Source organism: Xyrauchen texanus, chromosome 49 (assembly GCF_025860055.1).
Source record: "Xyrauchen texanus isolate HMW12.3.18 chromosome 49, RBS_HiC_50CHRs, whole genome shotgun sequence".
NCBI lineage: Eukaryota > Metazoa > Chordata > Actinopteri > Cypriniformes > Catostomidae > Xyrauchen > Xyrauchen texanus.
In genome coordinates, this window is record NC_068324.1 from 12,939,416 (window position 1) to 12,962,170 (window position 22,755).

At 37.5% G+C, this 22,755-nt stretch overlaps 2 protein-coding genes across 2 annotated transcripts; one reads left to right on the top strand and one right to left on the bottom strand.

The window, feature by feature from the left end:
* Nucleotides 1-11,425: 11,425 nt before the first annotated feature.
* LOC127640277 (muscarinic acetylcholine receptor M2-like) lies at nt 11,426-18,394 on the top strand. Its single transcript, XM_052122729.1, has 3 exons — nt 11,426-11,481; nt 15,815-16,686; nt 17,817-18,394. Exons 2-3 carry the CDS (start codon nt 15,864-15,866, stop codon nt 18,392-18,394), a joined length of 1,401 nt encoding a protein of 466 aa, XP_051978689.1. The 5' UTR covers nt 11,426-11,481; nt 15,815-15,863.
* A 1,098-nt stretch (nt 18,395-19,492) lies between these two features.
* Nucleotides 19,493-21,689, bottom strand: LOC127640587 (F-box/LRR-repeat protein 14-like). The gene has a single exon (XM_052123222.1). The coding sequence runs from the start codon at nt 21,273-21,275 to the stop codon at nt 20,040-20,042; it is 1,236 nt and encodes a 411-aa protein (XP_051979182.1). The 5' UTR covers nt 21,276-21,689; the 3' UTR covers nt 19,493-20,039.
* Nucleotides 21,690-22,755: the final 1,066 nt, after the last annotated feature.

Below are 22,755 nucleotides of genomic sequence, written 5' to 3' on the forward strand. Positions count from 1 at the left end.
TGACTGTGTGGCATAGAGAATTGTCCTGCTGGGAAAAAAAGAGTTGGGGAACATTGTCAGAGCAGAAGAAATTAAGTTTTCTTTCAGGATAACCTTGTATGGCTTGATTCATGCATCCTTCACAAAGATGAAACTGCCTGATTCCAGCCATGCTGAATCATCCCATATCATCACCGATCCTCCACCTGGGGTCTAATGGTTAGACGGAGACCTGGAGAGGCCTTCAAGCCACAGTGTCTCGCACTCATTGTGAAATCGATGGAGGATCGGTGATGATCTGGTGGTGCTTCAGCAAGGCTGGAATCGGGCAGATTCGTCTTTATGAAGGATGGATGAATCATTAATCCAAGGACATGGTTAACCTGAATGAATATGAACTTGTTTTCTTTGCATTATTCAAGGTCTGAAAAAACTGCATCTTTTTATTTTATTTTGACAAGTTGTCATTTTCTGCAAATAAATGCTCTAAATTACAATATTTTAATTTGGAATTTGGAAGAAATATTGTCAGTACTTCATAGAATTAAACAAAAATGTTTATTTTATGCAAACACATACCTATAAATAGTAAATCTAGAGAAACTGATAATTTTGAACTGGTCTCTTAATTTTTTTCAGAGCTGTGTGTGAATATATATATATATATATATACTCTATTGTGAAAAAGTGTGGAAATCAAATCATACACTCAAAAAAGTACACTGTCAATATTATTTCAAACATATACTTTTAGACAACTATAGTTTTAATAGACATGGCCAAATTATGAACTCATTTATGGAGCCAGTGGTCCCATGAAGTGACATGAATAAGGCCACATCTGGTTGGTTTGGTTATGGGTCTAACCATATTCAAATAAAGACAGATTTAGGAGATTCTCTCAAAACCATACAGAAAATCAAAATATGACCTCATACACAGGCTTTAGAAATATTATCATAGACAGCCTCATTATTTTACATATTATTTAAATTTCAAATGTCATGAGCATGCAAACCAGAGAGCAAAGTTCTCCCTCATATCCTCAAAGAACCACAATGGAAGGCAGGGGCCACTCAACCCATTTAATCAAAATACAGGGCAATAATTTTGCCAGTGCTGTAGTACTCGAGACCAGATTTTTTCATGGTCTTGGTGTTGTCATACACTCGTGAGCAATTTGAATCGGTCCGACTCGAACTTGAACAAGTGTGGACTCGCACATAAATCCGAGCCCAGTCGAGTCCCTTTTCAAAAAAAATATACAGTGAAAAGCTTCGACTTATCTGACAAACATTTTTGACTGATAATATCAGAGATCGTGACGTCATGTCCCGCATTTCAATCTGCTGAGTAGAATCAGAACTAGTTATGCCTAGTTCACAAATAAATCATTCTACTGAATCGGTTCTTTTCAGTAAATTGGCCAAACAGGTTGGCAAAAAGGTCTGAAACGATTGGCTATGAGTCGTTCGTTGGATAAAGTGGATATTCTCCTCCAGTCAACAAAATAATGCTTTTTAGAAAGGTAACTTTGTGAAACTTCCTTTGGTGCTGTGTCTTGTTAATAAGGGGCTGTTCACCCCAAAATGCAGTTTTTCAGTTGTTTTTCCATGCTAAACGGATGTCTTTGACCGTTGCATTACGTATTACTGTTTTTTTGACGTGTCGCATACCATTCGTTTTTGTCAAAGTAAAAAGAACATCAACTGTTAAAAACGTGTCTCGAGACACATAACTATTTTCCATGATAGCACACGTACAACACCCAGACGTGTAGCTTATTTGATGTGTGTGTTTACATCTGGAAGACGTCTAGGCCTATTTTACGTTGTTTTCTCATCTGCGAAACGTCTATGAGACATATGTCAATAAGTAGGCCTATGTCTCGGATGTCAATATATTTCGCAAATGAGACGTAGACGTGAAAATATCTAAAACCGGATGTGTGCTAGCTGGGAACAGCCTTTAGTCTTGTATAAATGCTTTAGTCATTTATGACATGACTACTACACATACTGAAGAAAATGTAAATATATTACTCTCAATGTCCTCAGAATTTAATGGTTTCTGGAAAGAAACTATATAAAAAATAATAAACGTTTTCTCTGCATACCCCGAAATGAAATCTTGCAGGCAAACGTTAGCAGAAATGCTTACTTGACTTACAATGGATGAAATGTTGTAGTGCAATTGAGGAAATTGTTAACACATTGAATGTAAACGTTAATATCACTTTCTGCATAAACATTGTCAAATTTAATACATTATTGTTTGGTTTTAGACCCATTTTAGTTATTGTACAGTTATACTGTATTTTGTTAAGCAGAAATATTAAGATAATAAATTAGGTTTATTTGATATATGCTCCTATGGTTCTTCAAACTTTTTAATACTTAAACTTTCACTTTCTTCTTGTGTTTTTGGCGATTTGCACACTTGATGCATATTGCCACCTACTGGGCAGGGAGGAGAATTTACTGTATAGTTAAAAAGGACTTAAATATTTATCATATAGATTTTTGTTACCCATTCACCTGCATTATGAAGACCTACAGAGCTGAAAAATTCTTTTTCTAAAAAAAAAGAAGTAATTTGTGTTCAGCAGAAGAATAAAAAACATAAATATCTGGGATGGCATGAGGGTGAGAAAATGATGAGAGAATTTTCATTTTTGTGTGAACTATACCTTTAACATGGTCAATGTCACACATTTGGTTACATCTAAATATTGACCCAGGAATTGTCCTTCTTCATTATATGTTATAAAACTATATAAAAGCTATATCACTATAACTTTTCTTTGTTTAAATCTTTTCAAAATCCTAAAACTTTCATCTTAATTCCAGCATTAAAAAAAACAAATCCCAGAATTTCAATATGATCTCAGACCTTTTAGACCCCACTTTATGTAGTTTTTATATATAATAAAGGGACATAACCCTACACATATTTGGCACTGGGATTGGCAGAGTAAATTCATCTAGTAGGTGTCTTTGTCCAGACAATAAAAAAGATTAGATTTACTGTGGTATCAACTAGTAAGCATGCAATCTTGTACTGCTCGACAGTGTCACCAGGTGCCTGTACACTGCAACAGCATGTTCTAACAAACACTTCTATCAAAGAGAAAACACAGAAAAAAAAAATATATATTTTTTTTAAATTAATTATTCAGTCCCTGTAAAGCCTTTGGCCTCTTCATGGCTTAATTTTTATATCACCAGAACTTGAATTTGAAAAAAGCCTCCGAATTCATGATCTTGAAAAAGACTGAGTGTAATGTTATCCATAAATGTTGCTGTTCATTTTAAATATTTGAATATATATATATATATATATATATATATATATATATATATATATATATATATATATATATTGTGAAATTTAAGTTTTTATTATTGAAATCTGGGATTTCAGTTCTCAATATTCCAGTTGTTAAATAAGGGTTGAGAAATTCAGGTTGCAAAATTTGAGGATGACAAATCCGGTAATGCAAGGAAGAGTGAACGAACATCGATGTAATCCATGTCTCTCTGGGACCACCACAAAACGATGAAAACAGCTCAAAATAAAAAAAAAAACTATGACTACGAAACACAAAAAGGCATATTGTAGTAATACTTATTAGTGTTTCATGAATGTGTTATGCAGATCATTAAAATGGATATTTTACTTAACAGCAAATTTAATCAAGAACCTTATATAGTAATCGACAGACTTATGCAAGGATCCTATTTGTGGACTTCAGTTCAGCCTTCAATCCCATCATGCCTGATCTTCTCTCAACAAAACTGATGCAGCTCTCCATGCCCACCCCAATCTGTCGATAGATCACCGGCTTCTGACAGATAGGCAGCAGCTAGCGAGACTGGGGAAACTCACATACGGGACCCTCACTATTAGCACTGCTGCTCCTCAGGGATGTGTTCTCTCTCCACTACACTTCTCCCTGTACATGAATGACTGCACTGCAAAATCACCTCACTGTCAAGCTCCTAAAGTTTGCAGACGCCACCAGAGTCATCTGTGATGGTGACAATTCTGCATACAGATGGGTGGATGATCAGCTGGCTGTCTAGTGCGGTCACAACAACCTTGAGCTGAACACGGTCAAAACAGTGGAGATGATAATGGACTTCAGGAGAAATCCCCCCACATCTGTTGAATGGTTGTGACATCTCTCTCTCTTTCTAATGCTGGGACCTTTGGGACTGAGTGTGGGCAGCAGGGGCGGGGCCATAAGCCACCCAAAAATGAGCCTTGCCACTCCACTTGCCCCGAACCCACTTTTGAAGTATCTTTGATTGAAGCTGTGAGTTCTGAACATGGTACTAATGCTGATGGTAAGGTTGAGAATAGCGGTAATAGCAAGGTTTCTGCAGGTGAACATTTTAACAGTAGACATTTTGAAAATGTGGAGCCACACACCAGTAATGCTAATTGAATGGAGTGTATTGTGAGTGAAAGTGCTCAGGAGATGAACAAGTCAGAGCTGTGCTCCGGCAACATGAATAATGAGGGCTTTGAGATGGATGATGCTTTGTCAGATGAGACTGCTTCTCTTCTTGATATTGATTCTTCTTCTCAAGGATAATGAGGTAGAGTGGGGGAAGTGGAGGAAAGGGCAATATATTTGAAGTCATGGAACAAATTTGAACACAGGAGTGGCGATTATTTTTTCTCCAGAAATGGGTGTTACCATTTTAAATACAGAGGAACCAATAAAATATCCTTATAGTAGCAAAAGTTGATATTGATGAGATTATTTGTTATGTTTTAAATGTTTATATTCCAAATGTAGGACATGAGAGAGATAGTTTTTTTTATGTTTTAAGTGATATGTGAAGACAAGATTATTTTGATGGCATTGTTATCATAGGAGGAGATTGGAATTGTACAGAATAATTTACCATTGATTGTACTACTGAGGAACCTCACATGCAATCTGCTATTTATTTATCAAAATTAAAGAGAGAGACTGATCTTTTTGACATGTGGAGGATTATAAACCCAAGAAGTAGACAATATACCTGGGTTAAAGTTACTGATAACAGAGTAAGCACTGCTAGATTGGACAGCATGTATGTGTCTAAGCCTTTTAATAGTCGAATCATTGAATTTTCCATCGCTCCAGTGGGTTTCACTGATCACCACTCTGTGACAATGATCATGTCTCAGTTTTCAAGAAAGTCCCATTATTGGCACTTCAACATCCAGTTGCTTCAAGATGATAATTTTTGCAAACTCTTTGAGACTTTCTGGCAATGTTGGAAAATAACTTTTGAAAATGTAAGACAGTGTTGATTCTTCCAGTATCTTAAGAAAAACAATTGAATCAATACAAAAATATATTTCACCCATAGAGGCTGAATTACTTAGTAGAGAAGATTCTGGTTTAAGTAATAATCTGCAACAGAATAAAAAAGAGCTGTAATGTCTGTTGCAGGTATGGATGCTCAAAGTACTTACTTTTTCAATTTGGAGCATTCAGTGGCACATCGAAAACAGATGGTGTGTTTCTGACTTCCAAATGGAAATGTGACGACTAACATCATAGAAATGAGCTGCCATGCAATGGACTCTTGTCTCTGCAATGCAGAACCTTGTGATCTTGACTGTGCTGCACAGCTCTTTCAGGATTTCCCACTGATAGATGCTGACTCTAGAACTGCCCTGGAAACTGAATTGTCTTTTCAGGAACTCACTATTGCGGTTGGCCTGCTTGGTTCGAGATGTTCCCCTGGCATTGATAGATTGCCATCTGAATTAAAAAACATTTTTGGAACTGTATTGCAAGAGACCTATATGAGGTAGTTCGTGAATGATATTATGATGAATATCTGCCTGTGACATGTCGGCATGCTGTGTTATCATTATTACCAAAGAAGGGGGATCTGTCTCTTTTAAAGAACTGGAGACCTGTAGCTTTATTGACTATTGAATAGAAAGTTTTATCGAAATGTCTTGCCAACAGTCTTAAAAAAATATCTTCATTCAGTAGTCCACAAGGATCAAACATACTGTATCCCTGAAAGGACAATAATGGATCATTTGTTTTTAATACAGGATATATTGGACATCCGCAAGGTTTTTGACATGAAAGTTGGTCTAATATCCTTAGATGATGAAAAAGCCTTTTAACGGGTTGATCGTGACTATCTTTTTAATGTATTGAAAGTGTTTGGTTTTGGTGTAGGGTTTCAAAAATGGGTGAAATTGCTGAATAATATGCCTCATGTTTTGAAAAAGCTGGCAGTGGGTTGAGTAAGCCAATGTCAGTCACAAGGGGTATAAGGCAGGTTTGTCCTTTATCTGGACAACTGTACAGTATCACTATTGAACCGATACTTTTTAAGATGCACAAGTCTTTAGCTGGTCTCTCTCAGAGTTCAAGGATTACCCATACTGCTTATGCTGACAATGTGACGATTTTTGTTAATAATGGACAGGACATCAAAGCTTTCTCTGATGCACTTTGTCTGTATGAGAAAGCCTCATCAGTTAAAGTCAATTGGGATAAAAGTAAGGCTTTCTGGGGAGGTCAGAGACATCTAGAGAATTTCCTACAGCTGCCTGGAAATCTTAGTTGGGGTAGTGAAGGGTTAAAACAATTTGGCATTTATTTTGGCTCTAAAGATTTTCAAAAGACAAATTGGGTAATGATGATGGAGAGAGTGTGCACCCGATTGTCAAGATGGAAATGGTTGCGACCCCAGTTGCCCTACAGGGGGAGAGTTTTGGTTTCCTCGGCTCTGTAGCACAAATTCAATGTGCTACAGCCACCTGCAGGACTTGTGCAAGAAATCCAAAGAAAACTGGTTTCTTTTTTGGTCAGGACAACACTGGATCAGATCATCTGCTCTGTATTTTCCAGTACAAGAAGGGGGACAAGGACTGGTAGGTATCAGGTCCAGAATAATGGCTTTTCGATTGCAAGCTGCTCAAAGATATAATAGAGACTTTGCCTGATTTGATACTGCAACAGTACTTTTAAGAAGAGCAAGTGGAGGGGCCTGGGTAGCTCAGCGAATATTGATGCTGACTACCACCCCTGGAGTCATGAGTTTGAATCCAGGGCATGCTGAGTGACTCCAGCCAGGTCTCCTAAGCAACCAAATTGGCCCAGTTGCTAGGGAAGTCTCTTTACATCACATGTGTGAAAGTGTCCAATGCACGTTTACTGACTGGAGTCTCTTCAACCAGATGGACAGAATATTTTGGAACTGACTCTTCCCCGAAAGGCTGTTGGCGTTTTCTATAGAAATGTCCCATTGATGAGCGGATAGGTGACCTCCATTGGAGGATTGTAAATTGGGGCTATAACCACAAACAGGCATGTGGTGCACCTCGATCCTAGAGTAGGGGTGGGATGTTTACAAGAACTGTTTTTCACCTTTTTGTGGAATGTTCACGTCTGTGCAATCTTTTTAGCTTATTAAGTCAGTAGTTTTTATCATTGGGTGAAGAAATCTCCTTGAAGTTGTTTATTTTTGTGGTAGTCCAAGAGAGAGATGGATTACATCAATGCTCATTCAAACTTCCTTGCATTCCCGGATGTCATCCTCGAATTTTACAGAATTTCTCAACCTGTATTTAAAATCAGAATATTGAGAACTGAAATCCACCACTTGAATAATTCAACCTTGAATTTCACAACCTGTATTTCTGTGAGGTAAATTCACACAAAATATTTAAAAATGTATAAAATGAACAGCAACATTTTTCGATAACATCAAATTTCACTCTTTTTTTCAAGATCATGAAATTGGAGGCTTTTTCGAAAGCTTTGGTGATATAAAAAATTATGCCATAGGACTGTCATTATCTGTGTGCACATTTGCTTTAGCATCCTCTATCTGAGAAATGGACATAAGGAGAACATTACGGCTAAATTTATTGTGAAGAAAATCTGTTGAGGGGGTATATTTTACATTCTAGTAAAATTACGTCTTTACACAGCCAAATTAAGCCTGCTTAAAATGATGTGTAAAGGTGCATTGCCGGAGACTAAATGATGCCTGCTCTGACCCACCTCAGTCCTGATTATCAAAGGCAGTTCTGATGCTGCTTTGTTTCTGTGTTAATAAAATGCAGCATCAGAGCAGCCTTAAACTTTGTTCTTGTCATGATAGAGCATATATTTAAATATTTAAAGGTTAATATTTAAAAGTATAATTTCATGTTTTCATTCATTTTATATTTCTATATTTAAAACATGAATATCAAAATATTATTTATGTAATTGCTGTGTAAATGCATTTTGCCACCTCAGAGCAGCAGTAAACAGTCTTTGTAAACTGTAAATACACCTTTTTTTTGCCACTTCAAATGCAGCTTTTGTGCCACCTTTGCAGTGTAAATATGGATTTAATAATTTTTAATGAAAGCAAACTTTGCTTGTTGTAAATTTTGTAAAAAAGCATTTAATGGAAATTCTCTCATCATTTACACACCCTCATGCCTTCCCAGATATGACTTTCTTTCTTGTGCAGAACACAAGCAAAAAAGTTTAAAAGAATATTTCAGCTCTGCAGCTCCATACAGTGCAAGTGAATGGTGACCAAACTTTGAAGCTCGAAAAAGTATATAAAGGCAGCATAAAAGTAATCCATACAACTCCAGTTGTTAAATCCATATTTTCAGAAGTTAAATGATAGTTGAATTCCTTATTGTATCTCTAAATCTCCACTTTCACTTTCTTCTTCTTTTGCCTATTCACATTCTTCGAGGATATCACCAGCTACTGGGCAGGGGGGAGAATTTATATTAAAAAAGGACTTAAATATGGATCTGTGTCTCACCCACACCTATTATCACTTCTGAAGACATGGATTAAACCACTAAAGTCTTATGGATTACTTATGGATGTGTCTTCTTAAAATGAATCCATGTTGGGACATGTTAGGATGCAAGGCCACTGATGAAATCAGGCAAACATTCAAGATGGTCAGCATGGAACAGATGCAACACTGTTTGAGTTTGTTAACTTTTATTCAGCCAGAAAGCTTAGACAAGTTTTCAGGATAGAAAATACAGAGGAAATTATTTAGTTTTTAAGTAGATTTAGATCAAAATATGATTGTAAATGTGAATTTTTGTTTGTGTGCATATCACAAGATGCCTCTTATCAGGGTTAGAAAAAGAAAGAAATTACAGCTGATTTGTTTTAATTGATACATATGCATGCTTCAGAAATATTTAAAAGTATAAAATATGTCAGTATATTTCACTTAAGTTTTGTTTTTAACTGTAGGCCTTATGCCTTAATTATCACATTACATAATGTGTAAATGTCCCAGGGTTATGTCATAACAGTTCCCAGCATGATAATTTAATGTGATTGAAATGGCATGTTTTTCTGGTCTGTTTTTGTGAAGTATAGCAAAAAGCAAAAAGTGTGTTACAACTGTACTCTCTATTATTTACACTTAAAAAACATATGTAAAAGTCACTGGTGCAACTGACATACAGGTATGAAAGGATTCAAAAGAGAGAGCTAAGAACTTCACACAGTATATTTGGAAATAAATTGTTTACTTGGGCATCTTTTTGAACATCCTTACCTGTCATTGAAAATCAAAATTCCTGCTGGTAATAAACAAATAATACAGATAAAAAGCTTGTACAGACCACTATACTCTTAAGCTATGAAAAACCAAGTGTTTGAGCTGCAATGTCAATAGAAGACATTGCAAAGACAGTAGCTGGGCAAAGTCAATGCCTTCCTGATCATATGTCGCCCGATACCACTTCAAGGCCTCTCTAGAGAATTTATGAACAGGAACTAAGTCTGTGCTTTGTCTCTTGGTACTTGTAATGAGGTGTCTGACAGCAGCACATTCTGACAAATTTTCCACCGGTAGGCTTGCACTCCTCAAAGGTGCTTGAACCCATCCATTGGTTTAGAAACCTACGCATCTACCAGGAATTCTCACTGTAATACTATTTGTCTTGTCTGAATTAGTGTTCTTAAGGAATTTCCAGGTTAGTGCTTCCATTACAGACTAACTGCTTTTTGTTATCTTCTTAAAGTATTTGGAAGAGAACCTTTCAATATCATCATTCAAATGCAAAAGAAATATGAATTTGGCTCTTACTTTGGTATTGGAAGGTAAAATAAATAGACTGGGACTCTGTTAGAGAGGACAGTTCTGTGGAGGAAAGTCTTCATTTGTCAGTGGTTTACTGGTAGTCTACCCTCCATCCATCCATCATCGATTGTAATCAGAGCATTTTGATTGGTCAATTGGTTGTTGCATGCTCTTGTAATGTTGCATTGCAATGTTCTTAGATTAGGTGTGATGCAACTATACAAACCCCTGATAATTCTCCCTTATACAGAAAACAAGCATCACAACACACCTTCTTGGCAAACGATGCCAAGGCCACACAACATTAGATATTGTAGCACCGTTGAAAGTGTCAAACTGATAAACACATGTTTAAACTCCTGTGAGGCCCACAGTACAAGAAGGACATGGGTCTGTTTTTGGTGCGGCTTTGTTGTTACATATCGTGAAATACATTCACACCTGCATTCTGCTCTTTTTGTGGCTCTGAGTCTAGTTTTTTTATCGCAAAGACACGTTCGGTGATAACGGCCCCTCAGAAAATCCAAGGAACTATAAGGAATAGGGTCAAAACCTAAATGTGGTCCGTGAATGTGACAAATTTTGCAATTCTTAGGTGGTCAGGACTAAGAACAGGGCGAATCGCAGCTCTTATAGGAATAGTTCACCCAAAAATCCAAATTCTCTCATCATTTGCTCATCCCAGTTATAAATAACTTAATTTCTTCTGCAAAACACAAATGAAGATTTTTAAAAGAATATCTCAGCTCTGTAGGTCCATTCAATGCAAATGAATGGTGACAAGTTAAATTTTGATGCTGTGACATGTCGGCATGCTGTGTTATCATTATAAAAAGAAGGGGGATCTGTCTCTTTTAAAGAACTGGAGACCTGTAGCTTTATTGACTATTGAATACAAAGTTCAAAAATGCATAAGTAAAAAAAAAAAAAGTACATAAATGCAGCATAAAGTAATTCATACAATTCCAGTGGTTAAATCCATGTCGTCTGAAGTGATCCAAGTGATTTTTCTCTGTACATCTTGCCTTTGCAGTCTCATGGCACGTTCACACAGAACGCATCCTTGTGGAAAAAAATAAAGCAGCGCCACAACTAGAAGTGTCTTGAGACGCGTTTTAACAGTTCTTTTAATGTTGATACGTAGTCTGAAAAATAGCATGCACAGACACAAAAATATCTTTGGTGTGAACAGCCCCTAAGTCTTCTTCACACCCACCCTCTTGGCCCTCACATTTACACACAGACACAATTCATTTAAAGTCACTGCCACAGAGAAGAACACACGCACACTTCATCCAGATGCTTGCAGAAGACGGACGCTGCTGACAATGATCTACCCTGTCATATCCATTCTTCTAAGGAGGTATGAGTTGATGGATGAAGAGGAACTGACAACAGAAATAAGGTAATCTACAGTTTGGAATTTCCTTTTATGATTTCAACAGGTTAGGCAACATTTTGGATGTGCATTTGTTCAGACATGTCATATAAACTAATGCTTTTCAGCTGAACATTGTCTTTGAAATGGTTTTCAATAATACAGAGGAAAATCTTAACCTTACATTGTTCATTATGTAAAGGAATCACTTTAGGGTTTATTTTGTAACTTATAAACAAGTAACATTACTCTATAATACAGCTTTTACCTTCCTAGGCACGCTTTTGTTAGTATGCCATAAACCAGTGCATTGTTTGCTAAGAATTTCCTCCAAAGTAAAACACATAGAAACATGCACACACTTGTGCAAGGAACAAATTTTATCACCAGTTCCAAGATTGCTGTTCCTTGTCACCACTGTGGGATATTTCCCACATGGCTGTCCAGTGTGCCCCTGGCTTTCTAACAAGAACTTGTGGCACCAGCCAGAAAGGTAAAGATACTAGGTGGGAAGAGCTGTGTACTCAGTACATCAGGATTCAGGACAAACAAAGTGTAAATATTTATGTTTCTCAATCTTCTGCTTTTTTCTGTTGGTCTAAAACTTAATATGGCTTTAAAAAAGTCTGTGATTAATGAAAACAGAGCAAATGTGACAGCAGATTAGTTGCATTCTAACTCCTGCTTAAAAATAATAGTCAGACACCATGCTCCAGTAATATGATTTACCATGTTCTCATAATTCACATTAGATTAGGTCGTAATAACGTTGCGAGAGCTGTCATTTGCTCTTCAAATGTGATATACAACATACACCACCACCACACATGCTCTCTCTACTGAAACACACACAAAGACACACACACATGCACTGCTGAACTCCTTTCCATGAGAGTGATGGTGACCAGATCCAACAATATTTGTTTTAAACATACCAAATCCCATTCATTTGTGATCACAGTAGTTAAAACCCAACCTCAGTTATTCTAAGTCCATCTAAACTGTTAATAACATAACACATATTTGATCAGTAGACCTATTTGAGTATCATGAGCCATCTGGTTTTAATCTGCTTTATTAAAAACTAAATACGTAGCTCCGCACATGATTTTCCTACAAATAATTGTCAAATATACAAATGCAGACGCACAGTAGTACTAATCAAAATTGAAGCATGCACATGCTGTCCTGCTGTATGCTATACACCTATTGGCCCTAACTGGCTTCTCTTGTTACAGTAAATGTGACATATCATTGTCCATTTATACATCCTGATACATGAAAATCTCAGAGATAATGTCACATTTAGTTGTGTTTATTTCCTTCAGTGTTATCACTCCCATCAATATGATGGTGTTCTCCTTTTTGCCTTAATAGAAGCCTGGTACCATATTACCCAACAAAATAATTATAGAAAGTAAAATGAACTCCCTGTTTGAGAAGAATGTTTTGCAAACAGACTCCTCCCTCACATAATACTGAAAAACTAATTCAGACAGGAGCGGTCATCATTAGTGGTGGTTGCTCATTTTATTATGCTGGCTTGAAAAAGACAGTTTATGCTCCTGTGACCCGAACATGACTGCTGTGTGCATTTTACATTTTCCTTTTTGATTTGTAACTATTAGCACCTAATAAATATATATATATAATTTTTTTGAAGAGCAAATAGTTTTCCTAAAAATATATGTCCTCCTATTGGGACAGCTGGACTGTGATTAAGTTTTAAATAATACCAAGCTATAGAAAGTCAGATTGTTTTTTTTATCAAATTTTTTATTATGTTTCAAAGAATGTTGGTTATTCCTATTTTTAAGATACAGTGCATCTGGAAAGTATTCACAGTGCTTCACTTTTTCCACATTTTGTTATGTTACAGGCTTAGTCCAAAATTGATTAAATTCATTATTTTCCTCAAAATTCTACAAACAATACCCCATAATGACAACGTGAAAGTAGTTTGTTTGAAATCTTTGCAAATGTATTAAAAATAAAAAACGAATAAATCACATGTACATAAGTATTCACCGCCTTTGCCATGACACTCAAAATTGAGCTCAGGTGCATCCTGTTTCCACTGATCATCCTTGAGATGTTTCTACAACTTGATTGGTGTCCACCTGTGGTAAATTCAGTTGATTGGACAGAAATTAGCATAATTCAGCATTGGCCAGCAACTTCCAATTACAGCAAACCATGTTAAAATACAATTACACATTACAAATTCTGAATCTAAGTACTGATTACCATTGTCCCACGTCTGCCAACCATGTTGACTGGGGCAAACATCATCTTCAGCCTGAAACTGAACTTCAGATCGGATGTTAGGAGTGAATGCACTTGGCTGCATAGGAAAGCCAGATGAAACACCCTTGCTCAATATTTAGTGAATGACTTAGCCTCCAGTGTGCTGTCTGTCTGCACTGGTCTCAGAAAAGTTTGAAATGCACCTTATTTTCATCCTAACTACATATCAAGCCTCTGAAAGCAACATTTTTCAGCAAATAAATAGCGCTATATTCAATAACAGTGCTCATTGTGTTTAACAACTTGCCATTTCGCAATACATCACAACATTTTTCAAAATGGCATATCGGATGAAAATACAGACTCTAGTCTTTTGACTCAAACAAGTTTCATTGTTAAAATATTATGTGGTTTCTTATCCGATGTAGTTTTGTTGCCGTATCTCCCAAAGACAAACTCCGCTGTGATCAGCACCATGTTGTTTTGTCACATGACTCTGCACGTCAAAAAATGAACCCTTTACTGATAGCCCAGATTTCTCTGAACTGAGATCAGTTGGTTTAATTTAAATTAAATTATGCATAGCATATGGCAAAGACAAAACACAATGTCTGTGCAGAAGGACGTGGGGTCACATGAGGATAATGTTATTTTACAAACATGGAGTAGGATTTTTGTCATAATCCTTAAAGGTCAGCAGCCATATCACCCTGTAGCTCAAGACTGGTTGTGCACTGAAGCTAAGCAGGGTTGAATCTGGTCAGTACCTGGATGGGAGACCTCCTAGGAGAAACTAAGGCTGCTTCTGGATGAAGTGTTAGTGAGGCCAGCAAGGGGTGCTCACCCTGTGGTTTGTGTGGGTCCTAATGCCCCAATATACTGATGGGGATACTATAATGTAAATAAGGCACTGTCCTTGGGATGAGATAAATATCCCAGGCACAGACCTTTTAGTTTGAAAACACATTGATTTTGCTCTGTTTATTCCTCTCATTCACACTGGAACAACATTATCCTCCACTGAAAATGGAGACTTTGAAAAACATTATCACCGCATTCTTTGAAAATGATGATGTTAGGAAACAGAATTTTCAACAAAAACAAGTTTGTGTGGACGTATCCAGAGACTATTTAGCCCAAGATAGAGCACTTGTATTAAAAAGAATGGGAGAAATTGGAACACCCAATGTGATGATATAGAAACAGAAGTCCCGCATTACAGGTAAAAGAGCCAATTACCTTATAGAAACAAACATTGCCTCTCAGTCAACTTGGGAAATCGCATAAGCATTAGCTGGACCAGCCTAAAAAAAAAAAGAAGGACAATTACAGTTGTCAGATTTTACCATTGATTTCAAATGTTATTTGATTGTAATACTGACCAGGCTTCTTGGAGATTTCAGTCTTTTCCCATTCAAGTAGGTAAGAGCTGTAATTTTATGATGCTTTTATCCACAATAGCTGCAAGGGAACATTCCCAATATGGCCGTCTACTGTACTCTAGTGGACTGACTTGCCTTAAAAGGGACTTTGACGTAGCCTTATGTTGCGTTCAAGTCATGTCGGAATTACTGTAATTACGAGATGGCAACTTGATTCTACTCTGAACTATTAACATCCTCAGACATCGTAAGTTATTGGTTTCTATGGCAACACTTAAAACACCAAAACAGCTTTGTTGTTGATAACAGTAAAGTGTTTATTACTACACTAATTCATTAATTATCCTCTATATGTTCTTGAAAAATGTAAAAAAATAAAATAAAATGTATCATGCATCAATGGTATCAACTGTTGAGGCCACTGTCATATTTACTCTTTTTACATGATGTCACCAGGTGAAGTAGGAGCTTTCATAAAATTCAGAGTTTCTCTATCTGTCTGTCTGTCAATGTGAAAGTGGCAGCACACATTTCCTTCAGGAAATGTTACCATCTAATAGTCCTGTATGTTCTGGCACATCTGTTTTTGTGTATTTTTGACCACGTATTAATATTCACTGAGCTATTTTAACAAACATTGTAAGTGTATTTTTCAAATCAACATGTAAGAAATATTGTATATCTTTGCATTCCTATATAGACAATGACTAGTATCTATTTTCTACCCTTAGGCTTTGACGTGCATATCCTGTGTTAAATCCATAACAAAGACAAAGAAAGATGAAGACTTTCAATCTAACACTTTCTTCCAGCTCTAGCCAAGCTAACAAGAGTGACTTTTTTCTAGACAATCCTTTTACACCTTTTGAATTTGTTCTCATAATTCTTGGACTGAGCATTATAAGCCTGATCACAATTATTGGCAATGTTCTGGTCATGCTCTCCATCATGGTCAACAGGAACCTCCAGACGGTCAACAACTACTTCCTGTTCAGTCTAGCATGTGCAGACTTGTTCATTGGTGTGTTCTCCATGAATCTCTACACAGTGTACATTGTGATTGGCCACTGGCCTTTAGGACCTTTGGTCTGTGACCTGTGGTTGGCTCTGGACTACGTGGTTAGCAACGCCTCTGTTATGAACCTCCTCATCATCAGCTTTGACCGTTACTTCTGTGTCACCAAACCTCTCAGCTATCCAGTCAAAAGGACCCACAAGATGGCAGGCATGATGATTGCTGCTGCTTGGATTCTGTCTTTTATTCTCTGGGCTCCAGCCATCTTGTTCTGGCAGTTCATCACCGGGAGCCGAGCAGTGCCTGCGGACGAGTGCTACATCCAGTTCTTCTCCAATGCAGTGGTTACGTTTGGCACAGCCATCGCTGCCTTCTACCTGCCAGTCATCACTATGACTGTACTGTACTCGCAGATCTCCAAAGCCAGCCGCAGTCGCGTCAGAAGCAGAGACAGTCAAAGAGTGTCTAGAGTCAGAAATGATGGAGGCCAGGTTGTTCCCAGAGCTGAGGGCAATGTGAAGGGAAAGTCAATCCATGAAGGAGAGGAAATGGTTCCACAGAGGCAGAGTGCCTCTGACGCCACTACAGGTAAGTTGAAAGTGTGTGGTAGAAGAAGAGTTGTTCCAAACCCGCCTTACTTTGGCTAGATCCACACTAACACGTTTTCAGTTTTCAAATGTCTAATGTTTTTCATAGTATGGGGTAATGGAGAGTGTTATTTATTTTTTTGGTGGAGAAAAAAAAGCTGTTTTAGTGTGGATGAGAGGTGTAAATGTACCATATTTAGGCTAATGCATTTTTAAATGACAACAAATTAGTGTGGATGTGGCTTTTGGCCATTTTCATAACATCATCGTTTTGCAAAATATGTGAGAATTGAAATTGTTTTAGAAATGCTCCATTTTCAGTGGATGAAAACGTTCTAGTGTGGATAAGAGGTATAAAAGTAGCAGAATTGTTTTTCAGACAACAATGTACAAGTGTGGACATGGCCTTACTTTCTTCCATGGAACACATGGAGATATTTTGTGGAATGTTCGCTTGAAGTCTTTTCCATACAATGTACATATAGTGACCACCAGAGACTGTCATGCTCAAAAATGTACCAAAAATGCACCATAAAACAATCATAAACATAGTCCATAAAACAGGCTATTTTCCCAAGTCTTCTAAAGCCATACAATAGCTTTGTGTGACAGACCAAAATGTAAGCAGTTATTTACTGAAAATCTTGTTCACTGCCATAGCTCTCAAATCTCATTACACTTGTTCATTTTTAAACTTGGTTCTGTATCTATGATGTCAAATGCTAGTGGTTGTCACATGTCTAGTAACTGATCACAATTAACTACTTTAATGGTATTTCTATGATACTTTTATTTGATCCTTTTTAGAGTTGGACAGTCCCTAGTCACTATATGCTTTTGTTTTATGGAAAAGAACAAGATTGACGTTCTTCAAAATATCTCCTTTTGTGTTCCACGCATAAAAGGAAGTAATAGGGTTTCGACATGAGGGTGATTAAATGATGACAAAACTTTAAATCTAGGTATTTTTTTATTATCAAATATCTGTCAAGTTAATTCTGTATATAAAGGGGAAAATATCATTACATAATGTAGGAATTCCTTCCTCTTCCCGTTAACTGAATCAAATATACAAAAATGTCATGATTGCTTTTAAAAATCGAATTAAAAATGTATTTTACATATTTGCAGGAGAAGAGAGAGAGAGTGAAAATGACTCTGTATCTGGCATGTTTGCTTCCTCCAATCAGAGGGATGAAGAGGCCATATCTACAAGCACTAACGGTGACCTCAAATGCATACAGACCCAGCCAGCTCCTAAAGTCAGAGGAAGTTGGGCCAAATTTACTTGCTTCAGAAAGGCATCCCAAAAGGACCTGGAAAACACCTATAAACCCAGTTACGGATGTCAGAACATGAACAATGGCAAGGAAAAGCGAAGTCTAGTGTCGCAGAAAATTCTTATTCTATGTTATCAGAAGAGGAGAAAGAATTTATCCTCTCGGGAGAGAAAAGTAACAAGGACCATTATGGCCATTCTGATAGCATTTGCAGCCACGTGGACTCCCTACAATGTAATGGTACTCATCAACACTTTTTGCTCAACCTGTATTCCAAACACAATGTGGATCTTTGGCTACTGGCTCTGTTACATAAACAGCACAGTTAACCCGGCTTGCTATGCCCTGTGTAATGTTACTTTCAAGAACACTTTTAAACAGCTTCTGACATGCAAGTACAGGAATATTAATTCAACCAGAAAACATTGATATTTGTATTTGAACCTATGAACAATTGTATTGAGATTTACAATAGATGGCTTACATTTAAACCCAAGTTTGAAAATAATGTTATTGTCCAAAATAAGACATTTAACTAAACTTTAAAAACCCCTATATGTAGTTTATTAAGCTATGAAGTATTAATCATTTTCTCTTGTTGCATCCAAGCTTGTTGCCAAGACTTAATTTTTTTTTCTAAATGCTTTTTCAAAACCAGTATGAACTTATTTCTTCAGTGGAACACAGAAAAATACATCAGTCAGTATAACAGCCTCAGTCACCATTCACTTTCATTGTATGTAAAAAAAAAAGATGCAATGAAAGTGATTAGTGACCGAAACAAACATACTGCTGAACATATTTTTTGTGTGTGTTCCACAAAAGAAGAAAAGTCATCCATGGAACAATATGAGGGTGATTGATGCCTTATTTTTTTGGAGGTGAACTATCACTTTAAATGAGCTTAGGCCACACAAGTTATTCTATACATATTGACCTCTTTTGCACTTAAAAGTACATTTACAATACAATCGTGTGAATTTAATTTAAATCCTTTCTTGCTGACATTTAAGGCTTTAGACATTAATCTGATACATGTTGCCACTGTGTAATTATGCCACAAAAGTATAGTGTTTCATTAATATTTAAGCTTCTCTCTGTTAAGGGTTTCCACACCTTTTGACCAATGTATTTCCATGACTCTTTTGTTTGTGATTACTAAATAGATGATAATAATAAATATTTAATAGAGATTGGACTCAACAGAAATATTTCTGCATACAGTAACATAACCTTTTATATAGACTATATAAAATGGTAAATGGTCTGCACTTACTTAGCGCTTTTTTATTAACCTTAGAGGTTACCAAAGCGCTTTACACTGTGTCCCAATCACCCATTAACACTCACACACCAATGCTATAGAAATGTCCATTCAGTATATGCATATATATATATATATATATATATATATATATATATATATGCAAAACATATACTGTATTTTGTGTGTCGCTAAATATATGGTTGTTTCTCAAAAACAGGAATAAACAAATTCAGTTAAAAACAAATTTAGATTTAATCACTTATCATAGGAAAATAAACAGACATTTATTAAGTCTTTTACAAGCAAACTGGCCTTTTTGTTTCTTATAACAAAGCTTAAATTGCATATGTTCCATCTTACCAGGGAGGAATTACACAAAATAAACCGGCACAAGGTTTACTTCCTCATCCAGAAACGGTACATTTTTTCTCCATTTTACATAATAATGCTGGTATTTCAGGATAAATACTTAATAGGCAGCAACAAAATGGGTTTGCCAGTGGAAATGAGAAAATACTTTTCATATTCTCTCACCTCAATATGAAGCTCTAAAACAAAGTACAGAAATAAACACAAAGGCATTCAAGGGAACTATCACTCTTCACACTATAGAATTAGGAAGGCTGTTCAGTGTTTTTATTGCGGATTCAATTTGAACTACGTAAAGCCCCTTTTTCAAAATGGGCTCATTAACAAAGTACATGATGGTTCTGAGACTGCATCTTAAAAATACCTTGTCTTATACATAATGTCTCTAGACATCTAGAAAATGAAGACATCACTGGCAATATAGAGGTAGTGTTAACATTAAGAGGTGTAGCATGGCAAGATCTCAGAGGCATCACCTAACCCTTTAACCTCTGTCATTTGCCAAAGTCCCAAGTTCAACACTTTAAGGCAGGGTAGCTGTGTAATCCTCTCTAGTCCTCTTTTTGTTATTTTGGTACAGCCGTACAAGTCAATCCCGGTCAGCTGAGTCAAGTGATCAGCTATGAGCTCAAGTCCTTTGTCTGTGATACGCACACACTGTCCAATGTTCAACGTCTTCAGTTCTTGCATTTGCCGCACCATCCTGTTGATTCCATCATCGCTGATGTGGCATGAGCAAAGTGACAGGGACTTGAGTTGGTACAGGCCCTGGGCGATATACGCCAGACTCTGGTCACCCACTTTGTCACAAAATGACACATCCAACCCATACAGCCTCAGTGTGCCCATTGAAAGATGCATGATGCCTGTGTCACTGATATTGTCACATGATCGCAGGTTAAGAGTCCAGAGCTGAGTCATATGAGACAGATGGATCATGCCAGCATCTGAGATGCCACCGCAGAAGCTCAGGTTGAGGACTTTCAGCTTCTTTAAGCCCCTGGAGATGTGCTTGAGTGACAGATCAGTCAGTTTCTGACAGTCCTGCAAAGTCAGATGCTCCAAACTGAGGCATCCCTCCGCAGCACTGCGCGTCATGCCAGCCAGATGCCCGATGCCAACATCTGACACGTGTCTGCAACTCCTCAGGTTGAGGCTTTTGAGATTGTGCAGGCCCCAGGCAATGAGCAATAACCCTGTGTTAGTGATATTACTGCATCCACCCAGATCCAACAGTTCAAGGTTCTTCAGGTACTGCGCAATCCTGCCCAAACTGGAATCTGTGATCTGTTTGCAAAGACTGAGGTTAAGTATTCTCAATGAGGGTATGTCCTGCACAAATGCATGACCAAGACCGTTATCTGTCAAATTGTAGCATCCGCTCAAGTTAAGGCTCTCGATGTTGGGCATCCCTTGAATGACATAGCTCAGGCTGCGCCTTAGGCTGAGGATCTGCAACTTCTTGATCCCTCTGGTCTGGAGGCTGGGGAAGAGTGATGGGTTTGCTCTTCTAAGGTGGAGTTTCGCTTCTACTCCCCTCCAGACGGATTTGTGGTAAGAGGCGTCTCTCCACGCCGTGCATACTTGCGCGACTCTGCCTTTGCCCTTTACGTCTAGGTAGTTGAAAATCATGGCTAAGATCTCGGGGAAAAGGCTCGAGACGTGGATCTCCATTTCTACAACAGCAGCTTGTTAGCTTAGCAAAGTTAGTCGGCAAGCAGTCTGATGTTCTACCGGCAAGGACCGCATGTAAAAGGAGGATGTAGGAAAATAATTCATCAAACGCATGCAAACGGAGCGCACAAAGAGAATGCACGTAAAACAAACGCGTTTTGTTTCATTTAGAACTTGGTCTGAGATGCATTCGCGTGAAATAACCAGTTAACGTCGCGGAACAGACTGTTAAAGCAGCACCGACAATTCCCAAACCGGGACACATTTTTACATAAACTACGAATAGATCAACAAAATGTCATGGGGAAAAAAACTCGCCTTTCAGAAGATGAAAATGTGAAACTTAACGGTTGAAGACAACAAACGATTTCGCGTGAACACAAATCAGCCATTTGGCGAAAACTATGGAGTCCGATTTCCTGTAGCCTTTGTCTTCGTCTATTCAAAACAGGGGGGTGACTGCAAACCACCGTGTTTTTATTATGCCAAATAAGGCTCGCGTTTATGTTCAAAATGCCTAGAGTTTAAATTAACTTCAGTAGGATTACTTTTAAACACGTGATATTTAAATTAGATCAAATTCGTTCAAATAGTTATATTTGAAATGACCTTAACCCCCCTATTATCGAGCGCCCATTGGATTGTCCTTCCGGCTCAACGTCACCGTCCTTAAACAAATACAAACCGATAAAGCAAATGTTTTTTCACGCGTCGTATGCAAAACAGCCTGACAGTTTATTTGACCAAAAAATAAGGAACAACAGTCACCAGAGAAAATTATGCATGCATCTGAGCAAAATATAAACTGACATATGAAAACCCATTGCAATTGTATGGCCATTAGTAGGCCTCCCAAAAAAATCAGCAGTATTTGTTCACATCTACAACCTTTGCGCTTCCACCATAGGAGAGAGCGGAACGGTCAACTAGCGTGTTACGACAGTAGATCACCGTTTGCGGATAACATATAAATAAATGGAAAGAGCCGTAAACCGACACCTACCTGTCGCAAAATTGTCAGCGTATTCTCTCATATCCTTACACATATTCCCTTCCAAAATGATTGTTTAGTGTAAAACACTTTGAAGATAAGCGGACAGGTGGTCAAGGAGCTGTTTCCTCACGAAAGAGGTTTATTCTCTTCCATAATTATCCACATCTCTCCTCGCCAGTGTTCCGCACGAAGACTGTCTATGGGACCGCTGCGTAATGCTTTGCTTTGCTAACCTTATAGGCTCACCTTCATAGAAGGGCTCTGGTACACACACACACACACACACACACACACACACACACACACACACACACACACACACACACACACACACGTTGTGTTTCCATGTTTTATGGGGACTTTCCATAGACATAATGGTTTTTATACTGTACAAACTTTATATTCTATCCCCTAAACCTAACCCTACCCCTAAACCTAACCCTCACAGAAAACTTTCTGCATTTTTACCTTTTCAAAAAACATAAT